Source organism: Mastomys coucha, unplaced genomic scaffold (assembly GCF_008632895.1).
Source record: "Mastomys coucha isolate ucsf_1 unplaced genomic scaffold, UCSF_Mcou_1 pScaffold6, whole genome shotgun sequence".
Taxonomy (NCBI): Eukaryota; Metazoa; Chordata; class Mammalia; order Rodentia; family Muridae; genus Mastomys; species Mastomys coucha.
Window position 1 is genome coordinate 45,689,540 of NW_022196912.1, and position 27,716 is coordinate 45,717,255.

The 27,716-nt window shown below is 45.2% G+C and overlaps 1 protein-coding gene across 2 annotated transcripts in view; it reads left to right on the forward strand.

Annotated features, from left to right (window-relative positions):
* The window catches only part of Pxdn (peroxidasin), an 80,337-nt gene that overhangs the window by 15,574 nt on the left and 37,047 nt on the right, over positions 1-27,716 (forward strand). The window contains exons 2-4 of one of the 2 annotated variants that reach the window (XM_031357808.1): positions 20,700-20,771; positions 22,106-22,177; positions 26,144-26,215. In XM_031357808.1, the coding sequence (XP_031213668.1) occupies positions 20,700-20,771; positions 22,106-22,177; positions 26,144-26,215 (216 nt within the window). The remainder of the gene's footprint in view (positions 1-20,699; positions 20,772-22,105; positions 22,178-26,143; positions 26,216-27,716) is intronic. The other variant, XM_031357809.1, reaches the window with a different exon arrangement.

Consider the following 27,716-nt stretch of genomic DNA (forward strand, 5'->3'; position numbering starts at 1 on the left):
GGTCTTCAATTCGGTTCCATAGATCTACCTGTCTGTCACTGTGCCAATACCATGCAGTTTTTATCATACAATCTTCTTAAATCTGTGTTTGGGTCATCCCCTGTATTCCACCTACGTATTCATCCTCCCACCTACCCATGTGTCTATACACCCACCTATCCACCCATTCAGCCAACCACTCAGCCAGCCTCATTTACCTACATATCCACCCATCTACTCACATATCTGTCTAGCCACATACCCACTCATCCATCCATCCATCCATCCATCCATCCATCCATCCATCCATCCATCCACTCAAACATTTACCTAACCATCCACACATTTTTCCACCCACCCTCCCACCTACCTGTCCACCAGTTCATCTGCCCACACACTCATTAACTCACCATCCCTTACTGGCTCACAAAGGGAGTCCTTGTGTGTCTAGTGCTGGTTGCATGCCTTGTGGTCAGGTATTTGCTGTAGGGGAAGGGCTCAAGCCATGGGGCACAGCCAGTGGTATCAGAAGATGCAGCCATGTTTCTTATTCACCATTTCCCACCATGGTTTAAGGCTGATATCAGGCGGAGCTTGTGGAGTCTTGTGGAAGAGGAGGAGGAAGGATTGGAAGCCAGAGAGGCCAGAGAAGTCAAAGATACCACAAGAAAACCTACAGAATCAGCTAACCTGGGTCCATGGGGTGCCAGTCCCAGGCTGCTTTCTCATCCTGAGTGCCAAGGATGGAGGTGCCCCTCTGGTACATAGCAGCATTTCTGTATACTTGGTCTATGCGTTTGTGGATTCCATTTCACTATTGCTTCCTCCAACCTTAGGGAAACAGCAAAGATCCGTAGGGATCAAGAAGTCTGGGGTCAGCTCTTCCTTGGGTAGGGTGCATGTTGGCCTGTGGCCTTCTGTTGGCCAGGCGGCTGCCTGACTCCTGGCTGGCTGCCCAGTGGGATAACATGATTTATCCATCTGCTTGGCTGCACGCAGAGTGTTCTGGTCTCAGTGCAGAGCAACCTTGGTTAACCTGCTCAGTTGTTTAGATAATGATGTTTTGGGTGCACTGCTATATCCACTGTGTAAGAGGAAGGGTGGCCCTTCACCTCACTGCCTGCCTATCTGTCCATGATGGTGGGTTTCATGTGTCACTGCAGTTAGAACATAGCTCCCATATATGTAGTCTTATATTCTGGATACTTCTGTTAGGGTGTTTAGATGAGAGTGAGGTTAAATCAGTACTCTATGAGTAAGGCAGATTTGCCCTTCTAAAACTTTATGGGCTTTGTTCAATCAGTTCTTTAATAGAGCAGATAGGTCTCTCCTGAGCAGGAGCTGACAGCCTATGAACTTAACCCAGGTTCACATAGCTTCTCTTGAGGGCCCACAGGCCTGCTTGACTCTCTGTATTCACAGCATCCCCCTGAGACCCCTGACTAACAGTGTCTGTATGGTCTCTTGCATGGTGCTGATCCTTCTAGATCATAGGTGATTGGATCTGGCTGGGTCCTGACTTAAGCTAGCTAGCATCCTATGCATGATCACTTACTGTCAAGCTTAATATAACCTATACTGTCTCCTCTGAACTTGAACCAAGAAGTATAAAGGGAAAGAATGGATGTTAAGGTGGGGGAAAGAGGTAACTGAGTACATTCATCATAAAAGCATAAAAGGCCAGAGGATTGGGGGAAAGGACCAATAAGAACAGACTATGAAAATGCCATAACAAAACCCATTACTTAGTATGCTAATTTAAAACAAACAAACAAACAAACAAAAACTAGCCAGGCAGTGGTGGCACATCCTTTAATCCCAGCAGCAGAGCAGGTGGATTTCTGAGTTAGAGGGCAGCCTGGTCTACAGAGTGAGTTCCAGGACAGCCGGGGCAACACAGAGAAACCCTTTCTTGAAAAACCAACCAACCAACCAAACAAACAAACAAATAAAAACCTAAAGAAATTTTCTGAAAAAGAAAGTGGCAGCCTGTGGCAAGAGCCAAAGACCAAGTTATGTCAGCAGAGTTCAGAGGGGGCCGTAAGAGAACATTAAAGTGCTCCTGGCAGTGGGGAGACTGGAGAAGAAGAGTCAGCTGGGGAGCTTTCTGAGAGGAGCCTGGGCAGCCCCCTCTGCCCCTGTTCAGCACCAGAAGTCGTGGAAAGAGTTGAATTTCCGGCTATTGCTTGATTGAAAAGGGAAGGAAGGTCAGAAGGGAAGGGAGGTTCAGGAGCAAGGCCATTGATAAAAGATTTTACACGTGTTTTAATTAAGAAAACTTGCTAACGATGGGTCTGCAATCCATAAGGCATACAAACTCTGTTTGTTTGTTTGTTTGTTTGTTTTTCTGGACATCTTTTTTCAAGTATTTTCTTATGTAATTTTCTTCAAGTATTTTCTAAAGGAAAACCTGTAATGCCCATGGCTCTGTGCCTTTTCCTTCACCATGCTTTCTCAGTGAGTGTGTGGGTTTTGCCATGTCTGGTTCTGTGTGTTGCCTTGTGTATACTATGTATGCCTGTGTGTGTGTGTGTGTGCTCGTTTTGGCTGAGCATTTCTGCATGCATAGTTCTCTCCATGTGCCTCTGTGCGAATGCTGAGATCTCGTTGTGTACCCGGGGAGCTCTTCTGAGGCTTGGAGAGCAGGTCCTATCAACCTCTTCCTTGCTCAACCAAGGATGTCTGCTATCTTGTTGAGCCTTCTGATGGAATCCCCACCACAAACCCTGGGAAACATTGATCTTAGTCGCATTTTCCAGCTACAGAAGCAAATTGTGGGAGGGCTCTGAATACTGATGCTTATGAGGGATGGAATTGAGCTTGCCATCACACAGACCAGAGCTGGAAAGCTGCCTTCCCACAGAATACCGGAGAACCTGGGGCCTCTCAAATCTCATACCCTGAACAGTGAGTCACTCCTGTGTCCTTGGAAGGGGAGACACTGCCGCTGCACCAGGGCCTGTTCTTTGAATTAGAAGACACAGTCACTCAGCACCTGTGTCCTGTTTTCATAACAGGAAGACTTGCCCAGTCCTCCTCCTGCCTCAGCTGCGGCTCCCCTCGCCCAGTGCTGGAATTCTTCACGACTCTGCTAGGAATGGATCCTCGGCTGCCACTGTTTTCTCTGCTGGTTCCGATTAGGAAGATGTCTGTCTGGCTGTGTTTTCACCGTCACACTCAACTTGGAAATGATGGGTTTCATGCTCTGTCGGGTGTTGTTTTTTCCTACCTCCCTGTTTCCTTAGAATAAGATCTTGAGACCTTCTCCCTATTGATTGGGTTGTTGTTTTTACTCTTGACCCCCCAAATGGGGGGGGCATGGTTCTGGAACAGAATAAACTGACCTTGTCAGATTAACTGTCTGGCCAGTTATTCAGGAAGCAGGGAGAATACTGACCTCAATTTTCAACATCCATGGGAGATGTTTGGGGTTTGTTCCCAGGGAAACAATATGCATGGACTAGTGCATTTGAATTGTTTATTCATAAGGCATAGCAGAAGGCTTTGCAGTGATTGCTTGTGTTTGAAAGTGGCCTAAAAAACAGCACTGTAGTAAACAAAAGCTAGAGATGCATTGAGCTTCTGGGCCCAGCAGTTGGCCAGACCTGCAGCATGCAAGCAGTGTGTTCTGTGTCCTAACTCTCTGGGACCTAGGGACAATTTGAGCCTGGTTTTGTCCACCTAAGCATTTTACACTTTTACATGACTGAAAATTATGCAAGAGTTTCATGAAATTGACATTCAGTGTGGCGAGTGTTAGTTCATTGGTTAGTGAATCGTAGACCTGGTAGAGGGCACAGTGGGACACACTGACCCTAAGATATTCAATAGCCCAAAGCTCTTCCACAAACAAGCAGGTTGTTTTCCCTGTTCAGCATTCGTGGGCCCTGTGCTTGTTTCATTTCCTTTGCTATGAAAAGTATCCTGACACGAGAAACTTATGGGAGAAAGGACTTATCTTAGCTCACAGTTCCAGGTTCCAGTCCATCACTGCAGGGAGATCAAGGCGGCAGGACAGCCAAGAGCAGTGAGACAAGGAACGCATGTGTGCTTGTCAGTGGCTCAGCTTGGTTTTTCTTTTATACAGTCTCAACCCAGGGACGTGGTTTTGGTCTGGGCTTTCCCATATCCATTTATGGAATTACAGCAATCCCCCACAGAGATGCCTACAGGACACCTGGTCTGTGTAGTCCCACATCTTTCCAGGTGGTATTAGGTTGTATCAAATGGACAATGAAAACCATCCAACTGCCTGTGGGGTGCATGTGGACGTGCAGCTCGTGCAGCTATCTCTGGTGTACACACACTCTCCAAAGCTCTCTGCTCACAGCCTTGGCTTGCACAGGTATCACTGCAGATCCAGCCTTGCTTACCTATTTACCCAGGTCTCTTGGGGAGCTGCCCAGTTAACCAGTCGTGTGAGAGCCTCACTGCTGGGTTTTGTAGCTTCCATGTCCTCTTCCTCTTCAGTGATCATTGCAGCATAGCTGAGCACAGCTCCTATCAGGCACCTCTTCATCTTGCACCCTGGTGACCCTTTCCCAGAGCAGCCTCTGTCTGTGGGCTTGCATGGGTAGCGTTTGAAGAGGTAAAGAAACTAGGAATAGACACACATGAATGTCCATAGTACCTCGGCTTATGTGTCATTCAGGCCCTGCTGTATTTTATAGAATGGTCAGCATCCAGACGGGTTAGGGCTGAGCAAACCTAGCATATTGACTTTCCCATAACGAGCTAACACTCAGCTGCTGACTCAGCGTGTTCACACATGGCTGCACAGGAAGGGCAGACTGGATAGGACATGGGCATGTCTGGCACTCCCCCGTTTGGTGCTTTAGGAAGGAGCTCTTGGCTTGTTAAAAGCTGTGGCTTCTATCCCAGGAAATAGTCTGGGCTTTGAAACAATTGTTGTGTCGTTTCTTCAACCATCTCCCACCCCCATCTTCATAGGTCAAGTTGCTCTTGTGTCTGTCTCTTTCTTTGTTTCTTAAGTGAGGAGGAAGTGATGAACTAGATAGACACACAAGAGAGTGAGAGACAGACAGACAGATATGGGGGCAGGGAACTCTCAGGGGCCATCCTCCTAAGATCCCTTTGAGGTACTTCCCAAATATATTCTCCTCTACTACCACATAGTAGAATAGTAGTAGAGTAGGCAGCCACTCTACCCTGAGCTTTGGAAATGATGTTGTCAGGGAACTTGAAGGAGGTCTCTTAGTTCTGTGATGGAAAGTAAAACTACATTCTTCAAAGTCTCTGGGGACCTAGATTGTAGTCCCCGGACCCCCTGCTTCCCCAATACCAGCCCTCTGAGACTAGCATTTATTCATGAATGGTGTGTATGTGGGGAGGGGGTTTTCTAAGTATAATATTTGGTATAAAGTCTCACAGAGTTATATTTGTGGAGACAAGATGTCTGCAGATCCATTTTGGGCATTTGGGGTAACTATTTAACATCACTAGAGAACAATGTGGCTTCTTAAGAGTTTTGTGGTTTAGAAGGTAGATAGAGTCTGTTGTAGAGATTGTTGGGGCACCCAGGACGTATGGCTACTTTGACCCCAGAGGAGCCTGGGAGCTTGTCTCTTGGCTTTGTGCAGTCATCCTTGGCCAGTGTCCTTATTTGCAAGTACAATCCTGGTTTGGACCCCATGGATCATGGTGAGCAAGACTTGTGAGAACCCATCTGTACAAGTGGTGTTTCCATAACCGGCCATATGCATAGTTAGCGTGTCAACAGGGAACCAGCGTAGACACTGGGCCAGGACCCCAGCTTCACGCTTCTCAGTGTGTCATTTTTTATAGCTGATCTATGCCAATTTTAACTTTAGAAACTCTGATAAAGGGGAGTGTATGTCTGTGTATGGTAGGGGAAGCATGCCGAAGGACCTGAGTGCTGAGCAGGGTCCACAAAGGCATCTGGAGGCTGGAAGCATGAGCTCAGAGAAGTGAGGTGAAATTCACGAACCGTTCTGATTGTGCTGTGCATTAAAGTGGTTCCCTGGGCCACAGGGATGTCAGGAAAGCTAGCAGAGCTAACTATCGATCTGCTCAGCTGCTGAGTGATAGCTTCGATTGTTGTAAAAAGTTCCCCTGTAACCTCGAGCTTAGCAGTAGAACTCAGCAGCAGCGTGTCCCCTGTTGCCTCGATTTCCCCTAAACAAGTGGTTCAGTGTTCTGGGTCTATTGATTTTTTTTTTTTTGTACGTGAGCAGATTTCCTTGTTGTGCTGCCTGCTGGGACACTCAGAGACAGACTTTACCCTCAGCACCAGTGTGGCCAGCCCTTTGTGTATGTGCTCCAGTACTGCCCTAATTATCACAAACAATGATGTTAATCAGTGTATGACCTGTCACCTTGTGACTTTGTTAGCCATTGTATACAATCACTATGACTAGCTGTTCCTTCAGAGCTGCCCAGTAGATGCTGGGGTAGCTTCTACTTTATTCTCTCTCTCTCTCTCTCTCTCCCTCTCTCTCTCTCTTTCCCTCTCCCTCTCCCTTTCCCTCCCCCTCCCCCCTCTCTCTTTCTCTCTCTTTTCCATTATTTTAGTTGGGCTATATCATTATTGAGATTCATTTTCACACAATACATAAAAATCACTATATTTTTATTTTTAAACCTGTGTGTATGCATGCATGTTTTTGTGTGTAGGTGCACATGTCCTGTGCATTTCAGTGTAGATCAGAGGATAACCTTGGGTGTTGGTCCTCAGGTGCTTTTCACTTATTAGTTAAGGCAGGGTCTCTTCTTGGTCTGGAACCTTGACAAGTACACTACAAGTGTGCCCACTGTACTTGACTTTTTACATGGTTCTCTGGGCAGAGCTTGGGTCTGCACACTTGCCTTAGCCATTGGCCTGTTTCATATGGGCTGCATACATATCATAATGGAGCTTTCTTAGTTTTGTGTTGTTTCGACAAAATTATGTGAGTCATAAGAGAGGACAGGTTTATTTTGACTCGCAGTCTCAGAGGTACAGTCTATAACTGCAGGAATCCCTGGTTCACGGTGTCAGAAAATATAGTCCATCATTCCAAAAAGGGCATAAATCATGGTCTCGGGATACAGTTCATTCTGGCAAGGAAGACCTGGCTCACGGGCTCAGAGTGCTTCAGTCCGTCATTGCAAGGAGGGCATAACAGCAGAGCCATATCATAGAGGTTACCCATGTCACATGGGCTTTGAAACAGCAAAGACTTTGGAACTAGGGGTGGGCTCTAAGCTCTTGCATTTTTTTTAAACCTATTTCTTCCAACCAGACTTCAACTCCTAAAAGTTCCGGAGCCTCCCAAAATAATGCCAATATCCCAGGAGCAAATGTCCAAAGTGTAAGCTTTGGGGATGTTTCAGATGTGGGTGTTAATTCACAACCATTCCTTTGGGTAACTCAACAGTACTGTCAATTCAAACTCAGCATAGCCAGCTGTGGCTGCCACAAAGCTTAACATGGTTGTCCATTATTTATGGGAAGAATCACTTTCAGGTCAAGATGAATGCAGGTCTGCATTTCCCTCATGGATGCTGACTGAGATATGAGAGCCCCGGGCTAGAGACACAGGATGTTGTTGTATCAAGATAGCACTTGGCATCACATAACATTGTTTGCCCCACCCTTGTGGTGATGCTGGCAGATACAGCTAGTTATGGGAGAGGAACATTGAGCCTTGGGACATCACTGCTTCCATAGAGAATGGTAGACAGTCTGTTCTTGGCAGAGAAATGATGCTGCCCCATCCTTGAGGGTTGCATATTCCAAATGCAATGCAGAGGAATGGCTCAGATCAATGGGAGTCTTGCATCCCCTCAGGAACATGCATCTAGGCTTGGACTGAATGAGGAGCACTGACAGCCCCTTTCCACAGCGTAGCCATGACCCACAGCTTTCCCAGATCAGGAGCTATTGCTGGAGCAGGACCTATCTCTGCTGTCAGTGTGGGAAGGTATCTCTAGAGCTTCACTCTCTGTCCCGAGGCCCAAAATACATGGCTGTCACGTTATTCTGGGCTCCCAGGCTAGAACCCAGAGATTTCAGTGCTTTTCCATTGCCCATACTCTCCCTACACTGTTCCCTCTGTGCTGGTGTGGTGACTCCTCTCTTTAGGGTGGTTCTGTCAGTGTTGACTGTTGAACAGACAGCCCCACAGGTTACGCTCCTCAGCCCTTATTTTCATGATGCCGAAGTCATGTCCGATCCTCATGCCTGACCGTGCCCTTCCTTAGCTCACAGCTTATGTTTACTTTGGGAAGGAGCTTGGGTTTCACCTCCTGATGAGCAGCATCATGCCTTGTATTACTGATTAGAACTGATTACTGGATGCCCCATGACAATGAGATGGATAAACAAGCATGTTTGTGGATACGATTGACATTGCCTCCTAATGTAGCCAGTCTATTGTCAGGAAAGATAGACCGGAGGTATGGTGGGGTTTGGCAAGGGCAGAGGTCACTGGAGCTTAGTGATGAAGTCCTCCAGTGGACTGGCAGGTCAGAGATGAGGTCCATTCAGCCGAGAGGAAGGTGAGGAACTCTTCCATCATCCTAGCTCCATGAGCCTTACACTCTGGCAGAAAGCAAGACACATTTTTCTCCCACCGAGTTCTCTGATTGGAACCATGTAGAGACAGAGGATGAGCCTTTCTTTAAACAGTCCAGGCCTTGGAAGTTCTCAGCAGGACAGGGAATCCAAAGCAAATAGTAGCTACTGGGTTTACACACAGCAGAGATGGGAAGATAATTTGAGAAGGGCCATTCTTCCCAGCCTAGAAGACTGGGTGTGCCCCCTTGTTCCCAGGACAAGGCTCATTGTTCTGGCTGGGGCAGGGTTCTGATGAGGGTTCCTGGGTCATTTCCATCCCCGGACTTTGTGGGAGCTTCAGCAACCCTAGGAGCTGTCTCAGTTGTTGGGCAGGGTACTGGTTATTCTCAGGCACTGTGTCCCCATGGTCCTTGTTTAATCTTCTTGGGGATAAACGGACAGATAGCTGCTTTGTGCACGTGGACACAGTTTTCTTCCTAGAATTTTGACAAAGGGTACAAAACCTTCGGCTTCCCTGCTGTGTGTGACGGACTCTTCCCTTGCCATACCCAGGTACCCTGTCTGATGTAGAGGTGCCCCTCTGCAGGTGTGGGGCTCTCTCTTGTTTGTTCCACTGTAGACATCTGGCAATACTGCCAGGAGACAGAGTCTGGAGAGGCCCAGGTGTGTGGTGTGTCGTCTAACAAGGCAGAGGAGCCTGCTGTCTTTGGTGACTTGTATTTGCCAACCTAGGGTTACTTAAAAATGTATCTTCAAAAAAAAATTTTTTTTTCAGCCATAAGGAATCAAGTTCTGTTCTTTGCAGAGAAATGGATGCAACAGGAGTTAGTCATATTGAGTAAATGAAGTCAGCCCCAGGAAGACAAATAATGCATGTTTCTCCCACTGGTGGGCCCTAGACTTTGTAGATACAAAAAATAATGTGTAGAGGTGGTGACATAAAAATAGAAGCAAACTGTTTAACATGACAAAAGGGACTAAAGTAGCAGGGAGAGGGGAAAGGAGGCTTGTAGTGTGTACATCAGAAATATGTTCAGAGGACATTATGCACACAATATAAATGCCCTTGTGTAACTGTATAATAAGAAGTAATGAAAACAAAGAAACACACTTGTCTCACTAGTATGCAGTTTTACTTTTGTCTTTAATAATTGGTAAAAATTATATGTATGCCAAATATTTTTTAAAATAATTTTTTTATGGTTTACCATCAATTAAGAAAAAAAACCCCACCTTAACTGGATGTATCTGTTTCATGTTTGCAGGGACTTGGAGTGCCTGAGGGGCTGTGTTTTGCACAGTTCCCCCTTCATGTATTCCCTGAAAGACTTGCTAGGACATGATGGAAGGCTGGAACTCCAGCCTAGCTGGACTCAAGGGTTCTGATAACCTGGAGTTGAGGGTTTGGATGCAAATCCTTGCCTGGGGACAGTTGGCACGGGACTTACTGCCTTTTGAAAGTGAATGGCTCATAGTTTAAGGTTGTTTTCTAAAGCATATGCAGTGCAATGTTTAAAACGTTGATTGTTAAAAACCATCACCAAGACCCCAAACCTAAAACAGTCAGCTCATGTAAGCAGGTTCCATCCACAAGCTGCTCTCAACCTTGTGGGGTCCAGATTTTAAGCCTTTCAAAACTTAGCTGAATGTTTATTGTTTGTTTGTTCTTAAGAACAAGATCTGCTTTCTTGTTTGTTTATTTATTGTATTTCCTGTATGAGTACATGTATGACTATCTGTGTATGCATACATGTTGCCGTGGAAAAGGGGATTGAGCTGGCTTGGTGGCAAACACTTTTACAAGCTAAGTTGTCCCATTAGCCCAGTTTTGTGTTATTTAAGACCTCATTCATGAGGGTACATCACGTAGCTCTTTTCTTAGAGCTGAGCCATATGGCCTCACTGTCTCAACATGCCTGAGCACATCAGCAGGGCTTCAGCACAGTGCTTGCACACATGGAAGTTCTGTTAAGTTGTGGGGAGTTCACAGACTTGGGCTTCACTCTGCTACAGAGCCACAGAACCCCAGAAGTATATGTAAAGTCACAGTGGGATCCATCCAGGATCCTGACAGGATTTTTTTTCTTTTTCTTTCTTTCCTTTGCTTTTATTCTTTGAGATAGAGTTTTGCTACATAGCCCTAGCTGGTCTGGAACTCACTGTGTAAATTGAGATGGCTGCCAACTTACAGAGATCAGTCTACCTCTGTCTCTACAGTTCAGGTATTAAATGCATGTGCCATCACACTAGGTCTGACATGGCTCCTGTCACAGCCTTTGAGACTACACCCAGCTTTGAGACTAATATGCTTACCAGGAGTTCTCATGCTGCATAGTAAGGAATGCTTCTGTGCCAAGGGATGGCAAGTGCCAGGCCCTGGAAGCAGGAGTAGTATTTGATTGCTGGATGGAGGAGGCCTCTGTGTGGTGTGGAGCCTGAGAGGGAGGTAGCAAGGCCTTGCTGCTTTACCTTCGTAGCAACAGTTGTGGCATTCATTGAATGGGTTGATTCCACCACCGATTCTGACTTCATTAGGCCCAAGGGTCCCACCAGTTGTTAGAGGAACACTCTTTACAAGATAGGAAGTGCAATTAGACTAGAGTAGAGGGTGGAGTTGAAGATGGAAGGACAGATGATGCAGAAGGTGAAGTGGATGTGAACTCTAGTTACATCTTCCTGTAACTGGACATGGGAAGGCCAGGGCATCTGAGATACCACTCAGAGTCCCATGCTGAGCTAATAGGAAAGGATGTCCCTTGGTAGGGGATTTTCAGTCACAGTGTGTATTAGTTAGGGTTTCCATTGCTGGGAAGAAACCACGACCAAGGCAACTCCTTAAAGGACAACATTTAATTGGGGCTGGCTTACAGGTTCAAAATTTCAATTCATTATCATCATCAAGTCACAAGCATGGGAGCTTTCAGGCAGGCATGATGCAGGAGGAGCTGAGAGTTCTACATTTTGTTCAGAAGACTGACTTCCATGTGGCAAAGTCTATCCCCCCACAATGACATATTTCCTCCAACAAGGCCACACCTCCTGATAATGCCACTCCCCTGGGCCAAGTGTTTTCACACAGTGTCAAAACATTCTTCTCCTTAAACCATTCGAAAGGATTGTGTTCTAAGCACAGTGTGTTCACATGTTCAAGGAAAGATGGAACTAGAGGATGTGTTCCCATGTTCAAGGTGAGATGCTGAAGAGAAAACAGCTCCTGCCTAGACGGGATGGTCAACAGGAACCTGTTGAGTTCTCTGCCTCTAAGTCCTCTAAGAGAGGACGACTCTGGAGATGTGGAAGGCATAGGTCACATAGCCTCTTCCCTACTTGGGCCCCTGTGCATGGTAGTCTGTGTCTGAAAGAGCTCTTGGCATTTGAGTAGAAGGTGTACTTAAGCAAGCTAGGATAGGATGTTATAAGTCTCAGCAAAATGTCTGATTGTAACCCACAGGATGAAAGGAAGGCAATTCAGCGTTCTTGCTGAGGCCCCTTACCCTCCTGCCCTTAAAGGCCCCTTTTCCTTGCTGTGCTTTGCTGGTGGGAACCTCTGGGAAGAGAATACTTGTAAACTCTGTGTGCTCCCTGTACCACGCCTCCGCAGATCATTCAAGATGGACCATTTCAATCAGAAAATGCCTCCAATATCATCCTCAAACACGGTTTACTGAGCTTAGGAAGGATACTGACAGCTCTATGTTCAAAGATACCACAAGAGATAGTCCAAGTTGGGTCTCTAGAACCCTAGTAAAGACAGAAAGAGAGAACCTACTCTACCCACAAAGTTGTCCTCTGACCTTTCCACATGTGTACCCTCCAAACGCGTGTGCGCGCATGCACACACACACATTCTCTCAGGCACGGAAGCAAGCAAGCAGTCACATGGGCACACACAGATCCATAGTGGAGAGGTTGTAAATGGCCATGGTCACTAAGCTTAAGCACATCCCTCAGGACAGGTAGGCAGCTGGCAGTAGCAGACTTCCAGGAAACTGCTGGGTGGAACCTGCTGAGTTTGTGCCCACCTTCTCCACCAGCATTCTTGCAGTTCAGAGCATACTTTCCCTTGGACTCTAACTTCCCCATTCTGAACGTCTATGTTTCCCTAGCACATACCGAGCCCTGCCCTGCCTGTCCCATCTCTGCTCAGTTTCCACAAGTGTCATTCCAATGCTGGGCAAACAGTTTGGTAGTTTATACCTCAGGAATTCCCTTTCAGCTGCAGATATGGGTTCAGAGGCTTGTAAAAGGCAATACATTGATTCCCTCAAGCCCCTTTTACTACTAACAATCTCAAGCTGTGGGTTTTCATCCTCAGCAGGGCTCAGCAGTCCCCAGCGATTGAAGAGAAACAGGAGTGTCCACAGTTCCCTCAGCACACAGCTTTCCATCAGCAACCCTAGTTGCTTGCCTTCTTCCATGATGCAAGCATCCCCCATCCCTATGGCTCCTCCTCTCATCAGTAGTCTGAGTCTTGTCCCCAGGCCTCTGTTTCCTGTGTCCTCTCTGATTCCTACAAGCAATGACCTGCTTGTGTTACTCTCATCTCCCCTGTGAGCTGTGTATAGGGATAAGGTATTCAGTTGTCCTCATTGAGAAAGTAAGTGTGCTGTGGGAGCCTGTGCCAAAAGACATCCTGACAAACAGGAAACTAGCTCATTTATGTTTTTATTCCCCTATGGGGAGCGATGCTGTCTTTAACCATCAAAGCACCAGTTTTTAGTATTTTCACGAACAGGTATTCATTCAGAAGCACAGAAGTTCCTTTAGTCCAACCAGACACCGCTAAAAAGAATACAAGATCTAGTTGTAGGGTGTTTTCAGTTGTCATTCAGTAGCTATTCAGCATTTCATGATGAGGGACTGGTCTGTCTGGGGCTGGTGGTGGAGTACTCCGGGTCTTCCTAGGAGAGAAGGCTTGCACCTGTCCTTAATAATTCTGCTTTTAAAAACAAGAATGTATTTAAAATATGTCCTCTATAAAGGAGAGGAGACATTAACTCCTTTCGATGAGTGGTGTGAGCCTACACTCCTGGAGGAGTGTATTTTAGGTCAACAGTGTCTTCAAGTCTAGGGCACACCACACCCAAACTCTGTGCATCAAGAGCAGAAAAACAAGGTCAAAACTGTACAAAACTGCTTTTGTATTCAGCCACTTTTTGACAGTGTGATACCAGGGATCTTAGAAGTTCTCTATGACATGTAAAGATACTGAAATTTACCTTAAAAATCCTGTGAAATTAACCTTTAAAAAGGCTGTGAAGAGACCCGTGGTAATAAAATCACATCATGTACGCATGCATCCAGTTCAGCTCCATGATGCCTTGCCTCTGGGGTATTTGTAGGCTTACTAGTAGAAACAAATACTAAATACTAAAATATACATTACAGCCCACAGTGAGGCGCAGGCTGTCTGGTCTTCCTACTTGAAAAGCAGCTGTGTGTGCGTTGAGGCACTGACAGGGTTAAGTTCTTCATCAGTGAGCAGAGTGGTTCTGGTTCTCAGACCAGACAGAAGATTCTTATTATTTTTAACTTGTTGACCAAATCATTCTTAATATTTAAATTTGAAAATAAACACAAATATATGGTACTTTTTAGTGGGGGAAAACATTACTTTAGAAGTGGTGTTATTGAAGATTACAATAAATGAACTTTATATGCAATCCTTAAATATGACGTTTTTGTTTATAATTCGTTCCCCCTGGTTGAGGTACAGATCACTGAGTGGGGTGTGGGTCCTAAGTTATTGCAGAAGGAGGTTCTGAGGCAGACTTCCCAGAGAAAGATTTAAACGTGGATTTTGGGTGGACTGTGAAGATGGCTTAGCAGGTAAGAGTACTCCTGTCCAAGAATGAAGACCCGGGTTCAGATCACTGGCACCTGAGCTGCATGTGGCCATATGTTTCCCTGTAACTCTACACATGCACATACATGTGCCCATGCATATACGTACATACATACATGTGCATATACTTACAACCCCAGATCCCCAAACAACAACCAAACAAAAATCTTGCATCTTATTATTATTTTATAGTTTTGTAATAAATTATATTTTTAAAAAAATTATATTACACTTGTTTATTTTGTGTGTGTGTGTGCACTTTTACATGTGTGCCTGTATACCGTAGTATGCCTGTAGAAGCCAGAGGACAACTTTTGGACTGGTTCTGTTTTGTCATGCGATGCCGGGGGATCAAACTTAGGTTGTCAGGTTGGGTGGCAGGCTTGGCAGCAAGCACCTTCACCCCCTGAGCCATCTTACTGGACTCTTTTCAAGCAGCAGGTTTTGCTATTCTGGCAGGTCTAGGTTTTGTGTTTCCATTGAGATTTTGGAATAACGAGGAAAATAAGCAAACATTAAAAGCAAGACACATCTTTATGAAACTTTTTGCAAGCATTTTAAATTCAAGACATCACTCTCCCTGTATTCTGATGCCGAGCTGGAGTGGGGAATTTTGTAGTTCATTTTTGACCCTTATTGAAGTCTCTTTGCACTTAGAGGGTTGTCCCCGTTCGTAAGTCAGTGCCATAACCTGGGGGAGAGGAGAAAGGGTGCTGTACTGGCTGGTTTTGTGTGTCAACCTGACACAAGCTGGAGTTATCACAGAGAAAGGAGCCTCCCTTGAGGAAATGCCTACATGAGATCCAGCTGTGAGGCATTTTCTCAATTAGTGATCAAGGGTGGGAGGATCCATGGTGGGTGGTGCCATCCCTGGGCTAGTAGTCATGGGTTCTATAAGAAAGCAAGCTGAGGAAGCCAGGGGGAAACAATCCAGTAAGCTGCACCCTTCCATGGCCTCTGCCTCAACTCCTCCCTCCAAGTTCCTGCCCTGTGAGTTCCTGTCCTGACTTCCTCTGGTGATGAACAGCAATGTGGAAGTGTAAGCCGAATAAATCCTTTCCTTCCCAACTTGTTTCTTGGTCATGATGTGTTGTGCAGGAATATAAACCCTGACTAAGACTAAGGGAGAGGAAGAATCTAGAAGGAGCCATTAGCTAAGTCTTCCAGAACCTTCCCTTGCACTAGTCTGTGCCAGCCAAGCCCGATTCCCACCCATTGCATTTCTCCCTCTGCTGTGTACAAAATTACAGACTTTAGTAGTTTCTAGTTTCTGAGTTCTTACTTGCCATGTAAGGGAACTTCCTCTGGCCTAATTCTAATGCCCTTCCCCCCAACCCCACCCCGAGCCCAGTGTTTATTTCCTTAACCTAATATCCCAGGGCCAAATCTTTAGACTAGAACCTTGGTTACCATTATAGCCAGATAAGGACTGTGTGTCAAGCCATGATCTTGCCCTAAAAATCACTGTGTAGGGAGCCTGTGAGTTATTGTCTGGATTCTAGGGCCACCCAAATGTCAAGCCTACTTAACAAACACATTGACACCCAGTTTGTGCCGTCACTGCAGTCCCTTAGTTTTGTGAGATACACAAGTACAGTTGATACTCAAGATTAGTGTTCATGGGGCTGCTCATTGGGTCTGTGCCCTTTGTGGCATGCTCCCTGGTCTTGGTATCTATGATCTAGTGTCCAGGGTTTAGGAAAAGCTGATGTTCATCACCAAGAGCTTCTGTATGGACGCTTCTGGGGTTTGGTTCCTAACTGCAGCAGAGCATTCAGAGTTACTCTCTCTGCTTTTAGGTAATCTTTCTGGTTATAGCTTTCCCAGAACTTTCTAGAATCCACCTCCATTCCTGCTTCATGCCAACTTCATGGGGGATGTTTGAGACATTCCTTATTTGCTGGGGAAATGTTTTTTCCAAACCATGAGGGTGGGCTCCAGATGGTCTGAGCATTAGCAAGTGGGTGGGAATTGCTGTCTCTGTGGACATCAGCTCACTTTCCCCACTCCTGGTTCCCCTCTCCTCCCCTCCCCACTGCTGTCCCCCCTCCTCACTTCCTCCTCCCCCCTCCTACCCACTCCCCCCCCAGCCCCTGTGGCCCTGAGAGCCAGAAAGACACTTTGACTAACTGACTTTCTTTTTTTCTTCCTTCTTCTTTCCATTTTGTTTAGAGTTTTGGGTAAACTATTATGATTTTAAAAATAAGAATTCCAAAAAAAGAGAGTTCCAATGTCATCTGAATTGTGTTAAATCTATCATGAAGAGGGGAGAGGACCCCACACTCCAGTTCTCTGTAATCTGTCTCCCGAGGTGTGTGCAGATGTTTCTGTAAAGACAAATGAAGGGTTGATCAATTCACATTTAAACTTCACAGCAGTGATAAGTAGACAAAGGGCTGGAGAAGAAAGAGATGCAGCAGCTGCTGCTTTCATACACAAATACATACATGTGTGAATGTCATTTCCATATCATGCATGTGCACACATGTACAAATACATATGTGTGCTGTGACCCGCTTCTGAAAGTCCCCAGATGCTACCTCTATCACTACATTGCTGATGACTGGAGACACTGCAGGAACCTTGTAAAGGACAGCCTTCCCTATGGCTCCCTAAATGAACGTTCATTCATGTAGGTAGCCCTTTCATGAGCCTGCATGGCCTTGAACTTGGCTTATCCTTGAAAGGATATTTGGTTCCTCTTGTAATATCCCAAGGCCATAGCATGTAGAATTGAAGCATAGGACCATCTATCATCTGTCTTTCATTTTTCCCTGTAAGATGGCAATGTATGAAGCTGTCCCAGTGTCTCCATGAGGTATGGACATGTAGAATAGATTGTCAGCCTTCTTCAGTTCCATGATCATGTCCACTTCAGCTCTCTTCCTTTGCTGTGGTCATCAGAGAGAAAAAATACCACAAGTGTATAAGGATAAAGATTTGTCCTTCTACTTGGGTATCCTCCAACATTCAGCTTGGCTTTCAAGGTCCAATTTCTGCAATAGTAAGTGTGTTGCAAGGTCTGTGGAGTGAGCTTTTCATCTCAGCTACCCTTTGCCAGGTCTAGAATTAGGAATTCAGTTTGTTGGTTAAGAACCCTGCTTTGTTGCAGAGGGGACCAGACCCTCTGATCTTAGCATCAGGCTGTGATTAGCAGTCCTTGACTGCTTATGTACCATTTGTGAAATCACATTCTGACCTTACACCAGCTTTGTCTAGCAGGAATGCATGGTGACTAAGGTGCAGGCACATAACGAAAGACAACTCAGATACCATCTTATTCAACTCTGCTTGTCAAATGTACTTAGATCTCAGTATGTGATCGCTGGTGTGCAGAGACACCATAACCATCTCAGCCCTGACCATGAGCCAAGTGCTCAGAGCCAGCCCTCTGTCCCTACAACCAGAGGATTGGTAGCCCCAATTCTAGACCAGGGAGGATGTCCTTCTTAGCTTTCTCTTTATCCTGATTAGGCTTCATCTTTATGCACCAATCTCTTGGCCCTCATGGATGCTTTCTAGTTTCCTATGTGTATGACTATACACATTGTCCTTCTTTCTTTTGAAATGAAGTTTGATAGAGAACTAAGTTCAAGATGGTGTGTGTGTCTGGTTTCTTAAGTTGAGTGTGTTTTCTTGATTCTAAGTAGTGATGTGCAGCACAACTTCCGGAAGGAACTGTCTGTCCAACACTTGTGTCAGGTCAGAGCTTCTCCTCCTTGTTGGAGATCATACTAAAGCCTTACTAACCAGGTTTCACTTCTTATCAACAGTTGGTCCTTTGTCTTCGTCCTTTCCACAGATTGTATCCCTGAGTCCTGCCCTTTCTCCTGATTTCTTCACATCTCCCACTGGGTGCACTGTGAAGTCAAATCTCACTTGAGTGAAAACATCTATCAGTGCAGAGGAGGGCTGCCCAGGGCAAGAGCAGGGTCCCCAGGAAAATCTTAGGAGAAAGTGAAGAAGTAGAGGGCATGATTTGCAGACTGTAATGAAAGCTGTGGTATTCTGGGAGCAGAAAGGCAAGCAGCCTTGGCCATCCCTTCACCTGGAGAACTCGTCTATAGCAAGGAAGAAGTGCAGGGAAGAACCACTCCCTCGGCTGGCTCCTTAGCCGGACAGTTGACTTTAGTGACACAGACACATTTTCTCAAGTCTCTTTTTAAATCATCAACTGGAACTGATTCTACAAGTCACTGGTGATGTGTTAGAATGGTGGGTCTCGTCAAAACATACCACACTAGGCCCAAACAGTTCCACATGTAAGAGGTTTAATTGAGAGGGAGAGGGGGGGTAGTAGTGTGGAAAGAGAGGAGGGGGAGAGAGAGAAAGATGGAGGAATGTTCCATATATTATATATATATATATATATATATATATATATATATATATATATATATATATATGGATTGTGATGTATGGCCACAGGTAAAGGTGGGAGGTGAGCCAAATGGATTCTGGGAATATGGTGGCTGTTGCCCTGGCAACAAGTCTGTGGACCCGCCCATGCATTGCCACAGGCTTTGGATGTCCTGATGCTAACAACTGGCATCTATTGAATCTGCACGAAGTAACTAGATTCCTTAAGTGACAGTGAGCACTTCGGGTCTGAGGATGTTCTAGGAGAAACAAGTTCTCCTTGCCTTGACTTTATGTTGTCTCAGGATTGCTGTTCTGTCCCAGGGCTGACAATAGAGTACTCTGTATTGGGTGGTTTAATCAGAAGTGCACAGCTCCTAGTGGAGGCTGGACCCTTAATCAGGGAGCCTCCTTCCCTACTTCACTTGACCTCCTCTTCTCTCCTGGTAGACTTGTGACCTTCACTAGCTGACCCCCATCCTTGCTTATTTGTCTCCCCGTTCCCTTTCTCAGGAGGATATCAGTTGTGTTGGGCTGGGACTCACCTTTTAACTCCATCTGCTATAGAAAGCCCCCATCTTCATATACAGCCACACCCTGAGACACTAAGGTTAGGATTTAAATACATGAATTCTGGGGAAACACAGTTCAATCTACTTCAAAAACCCCTATCAAAGTTGGAGGAAGGAATTTTCATTTTCTAAGACAACTTATTCAAGAAACGGGCTTCTTTATTACTCAATGACTTTAACATGTGTAAATTTAGTTCTTTTTTTTTTAAATTATAGTGTGTGTGTGTGTGTGTGTGTGTGTGTATACAACTTTCTGTGTATACAACTACCTGTGGAAGTTAGAGGACAACTTCTTTCCCTCTACCATGTGGGTCCCTGTTGTCAGGTTGGTGGCAAGTGCCTTACCCCTGAGCCATCTCACCAGCCAGCCTATAAATGTACTTTGCAGCTCAAGCTAGAGATGAGCTTCCTGTGAGAAGGGAGGCAGAAGCTCATTTTCTCGACCTAGCTGCCCAGAGGCCTCTGACCCATCTCTGCTCTGTCTGTGGGCCTATCGCACTCTGTTAGACTCTCCCATGCTTGCTCTGAGCTCAGCTTTGTTGGCTCAGAGCCATCTTCTCCTTGATCATTCCAAAGTCAGTTATTTTTCCTCTCTTGTCCCTGTGTGCAGCCGGCATATGTGTCCCCTCCCCAGGAGCACATATGCTGGCTTTAAATTCAAATTATTAAAGAACCAGTTTTTAAATAATTTAATATAAGCAGAACTCTGCTTATCTACTTGTTTGGAAACACCTGGCTGTAGTCCATATACAGGACAGCCTTCTTTTCCAGTTCTTCTGCTGAGATGACTTTGTGCTTTGGGACAACCATGTTCATGGAGATAACACGGTGGGCCCCCAGCTGTGTTTTGGCCCATGTTCTTGCTGGTGAATACTGATGTGTTTCTGTGTTCAGAGCCCATGTGGCTCCTTAAATCTATACAGATCTACCTGTGTGTGTTTACCTGAGACTTTTTAAAAGGAGTTTGCTCAGTGGACTTGGCCCAGGATGGAATGTGCAGGGAGGGCATTCATTCCTAGCATTTTTTTTTTATGTTTATGATTTTTTTTTTTTAAAATCTCCTCACACTGTTAAGCAGATTAAGTGTAATGTTGTTCCTTTACTCAGAGAAATATTCCTACAATGACAGAGATTACCCAGAATGGTGGCCTGTGTGGTGTAATTTTTTTTTTTTTTTTTTTTTTTTTTTTTTTTTTTTTTTTTTTTGAGACAGGGTTTCTCTGGGTAGCCTTGGCTGTCCTGGAACTCACTCGAACTCAGAAATCCACCTGCCTCTGCAGGTGGATTACACCTAGTGCTGGGATGTAATTTTTATAATGTCTTTTCATCTTGAAGTCATTTGTTTAAGGAGAACAGCTGTGCATTTTCTGTCATATTTTAAAATACATTTTCTACCTCTTTACAGAGATCTTCGGTTCAACAGAATCAGAGAGATCCAACCCGGTGCATTCAGGAGGCTGAGGAACTTGAACACACTGTAAGTTAGAACACATACTTGGTAGCTAGTGAGAGAGCAAAGAAAGGTGGTTGTCCTGTGTACCTGTAGGTAGATGGCAAGCTCTGTGGCCATCCCTGAGTGCCATGGTGGTGGGTACTTTGGCCACTTTATTGGGTTCTTTTTCCTACCAACCCCTCAACACTCAGTAGGAGAGAAAGAAGGTTAGAGGGGAAAGCGGGCATGATCGCCTTAAGGCTACTTGATATCCAATTTCTTCTTCCTGTCTCTTTGATCACAACCACCCCACAAACTGCAACAGCAGGGGGGAGCAGCAGCTAGCTGCGCCTCTCCTGGCTCTGGCATTTTTATACCCTCTTAAGAGTTTCCAGAATTCCAAACCATCTTCAGCTGGCAGAATCTCTCGGCCCTGCCAGAGCAAGAGACAAATCATAGTAAGCTGCTGTGGACAATTTATAGCAGCCCCATACCCCACACCTGGGATTAAAACAAAAACATATTCACACAACATAACTTGAGTATTTTAAGAAACCAATATTCCTATTACAAGTGGGGATGGGTGAGGGAAGCCTTGTGTGTAGACCAGCATGTAGTATAACACTGTGGGCCCCCAGCTGTGTCTCAGCCCATGGTCTTGCCGGTGAATGCTGAAGTGTCTCTGTGTGCACAGCAGTGTTCTGTGTTCACTGGGCTTCCTATAGAACTCACTCTCTCGTCATACCTCCCTTTGCTGGCCATGCTGGCCTTCATCCCTTTCCTGTATGGCTGAGGAGGGTTGTCATTCCCTGAGCTCAGGCTGCCTGCAGGCCGGGCTTTAGAGCCCCTGAATCGTGCCACAGAGATTTGATCTCCTAGGGCAACAAGGAGCCACAAGCAGACTTCAGGCTCTTTGAAGTACATTGGACACAGCTAGAAGCTTCTCCCAGGGATAAGGAGATAAGGAATCACTCAAGTCCTGAAGGGCAGAGCGGGAGGTGGCTCCGCTCAGCTCAGCTTCTCACCTTGTGGAAGAATGGCAAACCCCAGAGACTAACATCCTATATATGCATGATTGGGTTAGACTGGCCCCTGAGTCCTGCCAGATCGGAGACTCTGGGAGGTGGTGAGCTGAAGATGCATGCTTCTATGTCAAGGAAAGAGGATTTACTTCTTTAGTGTCTATCAGTAGTGGAAGAGAGCTATCTAGTCACCATAGTAACCCAGGCTGGTCCTGGAGCTGGGCTTTAATCACTGCTGGCAGGAAAGTCTGTACTTTGTCATTTTCTGACCCTTCAGAGGCTGTAGAAGTAGCTTCCCTTAGTATAATTTGGAAGTGTTTTTGTTTGTTTCACGTCTGTTGGCATTTTCCTTCACAGGCTTCTTAATAACAACCAGATCAAGAAGATTCCCAATGGTGCATTTGAGGACCTGGAAAACTTAAAATACCTGTAAGTTAAGGGGCAGCTCTCCACCCCAAAGCATTGCTCTCTGTCCTTAGAGTATGTAAATGTCAAACCAAGACCGTCTCTGTGTGTGAGTTACTATAAAACCATCCCAAATGGTTTTAGTTGTATAAGGTGAGTGAAATTCTAAAGCATGTCACCAGCATAAAGTGATGGGGTGCAGGGGCAGAGTGACAGACGCAGGTGTACTACCTTTGTCAGCTTGGTCTGGCCTGTATAACTTTCCAGGTTGGAGGGGCAGTGCACACAGCTTGCTGGGGTCCGCAAAGCCTCCTGGGGTATAGCCACAGAGAGATGTGTTTTGTAAATATGAGGTCTCTGTTGCTTTTCCAGCTATAAGTAGGTTATGACTGTAAATTACTAATTCCTTTGGGGTGTCACTAATTCCTGTGACACCCCAAAGTGTCTGACTTGGCCTCTACTGATTTGTATCTAGTGAGATTGTTTTTATTTTTGAATATTCACTTCTATCATTTAAATCATCTCTTGCTTGTTGAAGTCCGCTATGGAGTTGAGAAAATCATCACTCTTTTTAAAGATGTTAGGAAGCCAGGAATGGTGTTTGTGATTCTAGCACATGAGAAGTTGAGGCAGGAGAACCACCTTGAGTTTAAAGACAGCAAGGAGTCACATAGGGATATTCTATCTTGTACTTCCTTAGTAACCTGCCCAGGCAAATACTGTAAATAGGAAGGACTTTAAAAAACATGTTCCTATAGGTTGTGTCCAGTGTCCATTCAGGTCAGAAGCACCTGTCACCTGCATTTATTGAATTGGATGACTTCCCTAAGTAAGCCATTTTGTTAGTTATTTTTGTTAGAAATCCATACCATATTGCTTATAAACACCTGTAACTTGAACTGATTTTAGAAACCAAATCGGCTGGGCAGTGGTGGCACACGCCTTTAATCCCAGCACTTGGGAGGCAAAGACAGGTGGATTTCTGAGTTTGAGACCAACCCCAGTCTACAGAGTGAATTTCTGAACAGCCAGAGCTATATAGAGAAACCCTGTCTCGAAAAACCAAAACAATAACAACAACAACAACAAAACCCAAAAAACAAACAAAAAAAAACTTTTTTGTTTGTTTGTTTGTTGTGATTATGCACTGGAAATCTGTTTTGACTTTAGATGTCAGTGGACCTCCCTACAGCTCTGTTGATTGATATACTTTCCTCAGTGAAATTGTTGTGTGCAAACTCTTTCCCCAGCTTCTTTGGCATAGAATGCTGACTTTCCACACTGGTGCTTGAAGCCAGGATGGCAGGCTTCTGTTCTTGAGCTTTCTTGTTAACCTTCTCGCTTGATGCTGCCCAAGTTCCACCGGGAGCTTTGATTTCCTGGAAAGTGGATGGTGTCAGCTGATGGCAGGATGGGGCTGTGTGTGCATCTATATTTTTAACTGTTGTATGTTTCGTTTTATGTTTTCTTCTGAGAATACACTCAGTGTCAGGAGGAAGTCTGGGCTCCTTTTTTTCCACAATGCTTTTTAAATCATACGCTCCAGCCTCATCTGTGACTGCTTGTCTTCCCAGGTGCCATGTCCTGACTCCTCTCCCTTCCTCAGAGAGTCAGCTGAGAGTGGGATCAGGACAGTTGGTCTCAGTAGAGATGGGTCACACTGGAAGACAGGCTGCTGGGACGGTGTCTAGTGTCTCCTGCAGCTTTACGCAGCTCCTGGCTGGCTTCATTCCTAAGTTCCCTGGGATTTCATCCAGAGAGTACTTTTATAATCACTATAGTAATGTGTTTTATTTGGAATTATTTAGAATATGTCTAAAATATATTGATTATTTTAACCTAGTGTGTTTTTAGTCAAAACATGTTTTTGGACTCTGGGTAGTCCTTATTTCCTGGATCTCTGTTGCTTCTAGTGAGGCATTGGCCACCCACTTCATTCATGTTTCTTGATTATGAGGTGGCCTCTTAAGGCAGAGTTCATGGTACAAGGATCAAGTGTATGAAATAAGAAATTACAATTAATTATTAGAAGATCAACTTTTTTATTCTTAAGGAAATACATTGTGTTTCAGTGTCTTTAATTTTATTTTTAAACTTTTCTCTTTTCTTTTTTGTTTTTTTATTTGTTTGTTTGTTTGGTTGGTTTGGTTTGATTTTTTTTTGTGGTACTGGGCAACAAATCCAGAGATTTGCCCTTCTACTTTTGAGCTGTCCCGCACATGCTACCAGTGTCTTTACAAACACACATTTATATCTGTTCTGTACTTTGTACATCCCTCAGAAGGACTCCATCTTTCTGTGATGGTAAAAGGCAATGTTCTTGGGTATTTTGCTTAAAGAAAGGAGGCAGTGGTAACTCAGGCCTTAACTAAAAAGCCTTTTGCATAATTAACTCAGTGGTTCTATCTAAGAAGCCAGGTTAATAAAAGGTTGAGTTTTTACTATAGGTTCGTGGTTTTAAGCAGCCTGGAGGACCAATGCCTGCATGGCTTTTGTTGTAGATGCTGGGCTATTGATGGGGATGGATAGGTCCTGGATGGTTTGTGTTAAAGAATGTGATTCTTTGAGGATCACTCTCTTGATTTGCACAGAGGGAAGAGGCAAGAGCATCTCTGGTGGGTCGCAGCAATTAAAGACAGCACTTCTGGTCCCATGATGTAGGATCTTGTACAGACAACAATGAATACAGTTACTGATCTGATCCTGGACATGTCATACTCAAGAATTAAGGCAGAGAATATTATCTGTATTATTATTATTATTATTATTGTTATTGTTATATTTTGTTTCCTTTTTCTTACACATCATTTTGTTAGTTGACATCCATGTCTTTTTGATTTTAAGTTTTTTAATTTTTATTCATGTTAGCACATAAAGTACTTGGTTTTATTATGACATCTTCATACCTATGTGTCATTATACTTTCTCATTTGTCCCCAGACTCCCTTGCCCTCAGTGTGTCTCCTCTCCAGCTGGTTCCCTGCTGTGCTTTATTACCTGCGTTCATTCCCTCTCTACTTCTCTCCTACCTTAAGGCGTCATATTCTGCTCTTATGACATCCTTTCTAGTTTCATCATACAATGCACACCACACACACACACACACACACACACACACACACACACACACACACACTTATAGAAATGCTAGATGCTGAGCCATTGGCTTGAAGTCTTAGTTTTCACCTGACAGGGAATCGTGGGAGAAGCTTGCTGTTTGACTTGTCCTTCTGCCTGTGTTTCGGGTGAAAACAAAGGACACGCCAATCTCAGAGAGAGTGCCATCTCTTACTCAGTGTGGCTGCTGAAGACTGGGTTATGAGGTGCAGTGCAGACCTGACGTGTCCACATGCTGAGATGTGACACTGAGGTAGCTCTAGCACATATGCTGTTTCCAGACTGTTGATGGAGGTCCCTGAGTTAGGAACTTCATGCAGTGCTTACTTGTCTTGAAATTCAATTGTGGCTGGTTTCAATGTCAACCATTGATAAATGGAAAGCCCTTTCTTAGATTGCAGGCCATTTCAAACAGACCCTGTGGTACACATGACGCTGGGAAAGCATTGTGTCTGCTTTCCAATATAAAGAATGGGGTTCTGGGTGGGAGAGAAATCCAGGACATTTTCAGACACCCTGCTTTTTGAGAGTTGTGCTGGTATGTCTATGTAGTAGAAAGTGCTGGTGATGATCTTCCAATCAATGCATTTTACATGTGTAGGGAAAATCAATTTCTCTTCCTCAGGCTTTGAAGCAGATGTCAGGACTCCAGTAGTCACAATAAGAGAATCTGTGGGCCACTTGCCTTTGGTCCTTGAGGTGTAAGAGAAGTGACCATTTTAAGAGTGGCCTGGTACCTACAGTATGATGTTTCCTTTGTACCCTCATGCAGTCATTGGTTTTAAACTGTTCTCCATGTGTCAACTCAGTTCTTCCCACCTGGAGTTGAGAGCTCGTGTGTGTGCTAATACTCCTCCATGTTTCTTGTTTCAGCTATTTGTACAAGAATGAGATCCAGTCAATTGACAGGCAAGCATTTAAGGGACTTGCCTCTCTAGAGCAACTGTAAGTGTCCTCCATGCCATCTGCCTTATTGCCTCCTACAGGGAGAGATGACTGATTGCATGATGCATGTCTGTACTTCCTGGGGTGCAGGGAGGATGTGCATGACGAGGAGAAGCATCAGTGGGCGTTTTTCACCCACCTCTCCCACCTTGCTCCCCTGCGCCCACCCAAGAGCAGACATTGCTGTGTTTCTTCTATGCATCAGACCCTGACCCTGCACCCACCACATCAGGAGCAGGGAAAGGACTTGCTTTCCTGTCTAACAGTAAGAACGTTGGTCTTCACATGGTGGTGGAGACAGACTTGTAAACAAGCAGGAGATAGATGGGCTATTGTGATAGGAGAGCCCAGCATGGGACACGTGCAGTTTTAATCATGGGGTCATTGTTTTGGAGAACAGAAGCCTTACCCCTTTGTACTTCTAGTTAGTGGGTGTTGAGTGTGCCAAAATGCTCTCTTTCTTCAGCATATGAACTGCACTTTGTTATGAAGTCAGTCATCATGGGGTCTTTTTCTTAGGCATAAAGTTCCAGTAAAAATATGGAGGATCTTCTGGTTTATGTGCCTTACTGGGTGACCTTTCACTCAGTAAGCTGAGGCAATCCTTGTGGGATTTCTATCTTGGTTTATGGAAACCAGCTGTTAGTTTATTGCCGAAGTAGCCTTGCACTTGAGGCCTGTGTGTCTCTTCCTGTGTTATGCTGGAGGACAGGTTCAGCTGGGTCAGGGCAGCAGCACATATGGTGCATCTATATCCACATTTTGTGAGGTTCTGCATAAATAGCTTCAGATAGATGAAACGGCAGATCCAGATTATTGCAAAAGCTCCTGGAAATATCTAGAGGCTCTAGAGATGTGGGAGTTTGCAAAGGACACTCCCTGTTTTCATGTAGACAGCACTAACCTGGCAGTGAGTCCACTGAAGGAACCCTGCTGGGAAGAGTTAAGGAGCAAGGGGACTTGAGTGGCTTCTGTAGCCAGTGGGGCTTTCTGCTCATTGGTGACAGGGAGCAGGATCCTGAGTTATCAGGGATTTTAGAAAACCCTAGGCTAGAAGAGACAAGTTGCTACAGCCGGGGTATGGCTTTCTTTCTGAGAACTGGATGCTGTGGTGAGACTGGGGGACCATCCCTTTGTAGTTGTGATGAGAGGTTCAGGTCAGTGTGTCAGAAAGGCTCTCTCTGATCTTTGTGCAGGGTCTATGACTGGGAAAAGAGAATTCCTGCTGACTCTGCCTTAGGTTCTCTCTATCCTCTCCTACAGAAGATGCATGCTCTTGGCCCACAGCAAGGACTGTGGGAACTGTGAGGCCATGAAGCCCAGAGTGAAGAGCCCTTGTCGGCCTTCTCAGCTCCAAGAGCTAGTAGCTGACTCAGCAAAGATAGCCTGTGTACACGAGGAGTCACTCTCTGTGCTCCGTTTTCTCAGCCATCCAGAAAAGGATGATGGTTCCCAGAATCTACCTGCAGCCCCAGCAGTCCAGAGTCCTGCAAACCTTGAG